Source organism: Apaloderma vittatum, unplaced genomic scaffold (genome assembly GCF_000703405.1).
Source record: "Apaloderma vittatum isolate BGI_N311 unplaced genomic scaffold, ASM70340v1 scaffold12697, whole genome shotgun sequence".
Lineage (NCBI taxonomy): Eukaryota > Metazoa > Chordata > Aves > Trogoniformes > Trogonidae > Apaloderma > Apaloderma vittatum.
Window position 1 is genome coordinate 944 of NW_009724693.1, and position 2241 is coordinate 3184.

A 2241-nucleotide genomic window follows, 5' to 3' on the forward strand; every position below is an offset into this window, starting at 1 on the left:
AGCAGCTTCTAGAACTTCTCCCAAGCCACACACAGCAGTAGCATTTGGAACATCACACTGCAACAGCGGATTTAAACAAAATCTCACGAATAAGCAAATTGTTTACAAAAATTGTAATTGCATAATTTTTTGTTACCTTTTCCATTCAGACCACTGAAGTTAACATCAAATAATAGTGTTATTCACCAGCTGACAAGTTTCTACATGTCAAGACAACAGAATTTAAGAATCCAGGCATCAGATCTTTCCAAGCTCAGCAAAAGAAAGAACCTCAGCATCCAGCTTCGGGAGGACCTTCCACCTTCCAGCACATCCTCAAAGTTCTAGAAAACCACAACGAATTTCTGTGCATTTCTTAACAGATTTTAAAAGCTGTTGTTTTGCAAAATTTCTTCAGAAAGGAAATAGAACCATGACTTTCTCTAATCTTGCCTTATATTAATTTTCAGAAAAGAGTGAGGCAGTCATTATCATCCCTGCTGAAGCTGCTCCAGCCCCAGCTGCCTCAGAGTCACCTGCTCCACCAGCAGAAAGCAGCCAAAGCCCAGAAGGTAATCGAGAACTAACCCTGTTACCAAGTCTGATTCATTAATCCCAGGCACAATTATAAACAGGGTGGGTGGAAAGCAGCCCTGAAGAGAAGGACTTGGGGGCGTTGATAGACGAGAAGCTCAACGTGAGCCGGCAGTGCGCTCATGCAGCCCAGAAGGGTAACCGCATCCTGGGATGTGTCAAGAGAAGTGTGGTCAGCAGGTCCACTTTGCTCTTGTGAGAGCCCACCTCGAATACCGCGTCCAGTTCTGGTGTCCCCACCATAAGAGGGACATAGATCTGTTGGAACGAGTTCAGAGGAGGCCACAAGGATGATCCAGGGGCTGGAGCACCTCTGATCTGAGGATAGGCTGTGGGAGCTGGGCTTGTTCAGCCTGGAGAGGAGAAGACTCTGGGGGGACCTAATAGCTGCCTTCCAATACCTGAAGGGAACCTACAGGAAGGCTGGGAAGGGACTTTTGTAAAAGGTGTCCACTGATAAGACAAGGGGAAATGGAGTTAAATCAAAGGAGAGTAGATTTAGATTGGATCTTAGGAAGAAATTCTTCAGTACAAGGGTAGCAAGACTCTGAAGTAAGTTGTCCCGAGAAGTCGTGGCTGCCCCCTCCCTGGAGATGTTGAGCAGCCTGGTCTAATTGAGAGGCATCCCTGCCCATGGTAGGGAGGTCGGATAAGGTGATCTCTAAGGTCTCTTCCAACCTAAGCCATTCTATGATTCTATGATTAACAGAAGGGAAAAACATGAACAGGGAATCCTTAGAGTCAGTGAGGTGTGGAGAGTAGCTGAAACTTGGGCTTTTGAGGTCCCCTCCAACCCCTAACATTCTGTGATTCTGTGAAAGCAGACCACTAGTGATGAATGACAGACAACAAAGAGAAAGGCATCTGAGACAGAATAACCGCATTGAGATACTTTGAAATGACTTAACAAATTCGCTATAAAGGCTGCAACAGAACCCAACGCAGAAAGTTCTAACGACTAATTCTGATATTGACTTCAGTCGTGCCTGTCGGGACCCAGCCAGAAGAGCCTCTGGACCCTATCGGGCTCTTTGTGACCCGACCCCAGGATGGAGAAGTCACTGTCGGTGAGTACAGAATGTGAGGCAAGCGATGTCTGTAACCTGCACCTGTTACTTTGTTATTTAGCTCCACATGTGCAGGACAACAGCAGTGATGTAACAGGTAAAGCTAAACATTACTCCTAATCTCCTTTCAACCTGCTTTCCCCTGAAAGGTGGCAACATCACGTTCACTGCCAGAGTGGCAGGGGAGAGCCTGCTGAAGAAACCAATGGTGAAGTGGTTCAAGGGAAAATGGATGGACCTGGGAAGCAAAGTGGGGAAACATCTGCAGCTGCACGACAGCTATGACCGAAATAGCAAAGTATGACTGGTGGAGTAAGGCCCTCGGTCCTCTAGACACTAACCTTTAATCTTACAGGGAAAGCTAATATCGGGATGTTTCAGTACTAAAGCACACGAAGCCACACGCAAAGCTATGCTCAGTTACAGAGATCTATGTTTTGTCCGCACACACGAGAGACAAGCTCTCCCTCACCTCATGCCTGAGGAAGGCCAACTTGGTGAGCTACTCGGGTTTGACCTGGCCATAGGCGGCTCAGCCGAGGACAGAAAGGGCAAGGGCTGCCACAGAGCCAGGAAATTTGATGTGGCCACAGGGGAGCTG

General features: G+C 47.4%; 1 protein-coding gene across 1 annotated transcript in view; it reads left to right on the forward strand.

The window, feature by feature from the left end:
* Positions 1–449: 449 nt before the first annotated feature.
* Positions 450–2241, forward strand: part of LOC104276342 (myosin-binding protein C, cardiac-type-like) — a gene marked incomplete at both ends in the record, with an annotated part of 7121 nt that continues 5329 nt past the window's right edge. The window contains 3 exons of the mRNA XM_009872621.1: positions 450–551; positions 1554–1640; positions 1790–1938. Of these exons, the coding sequence (XP_009870923.1) occupies positions 450–551; positions 1554–1640; positions 1790–1938 (338 nt within the window). The remainder of the gene's footprint in view (positions 552–1553; positions 1641–1789; positions 1939–2241) is intronic.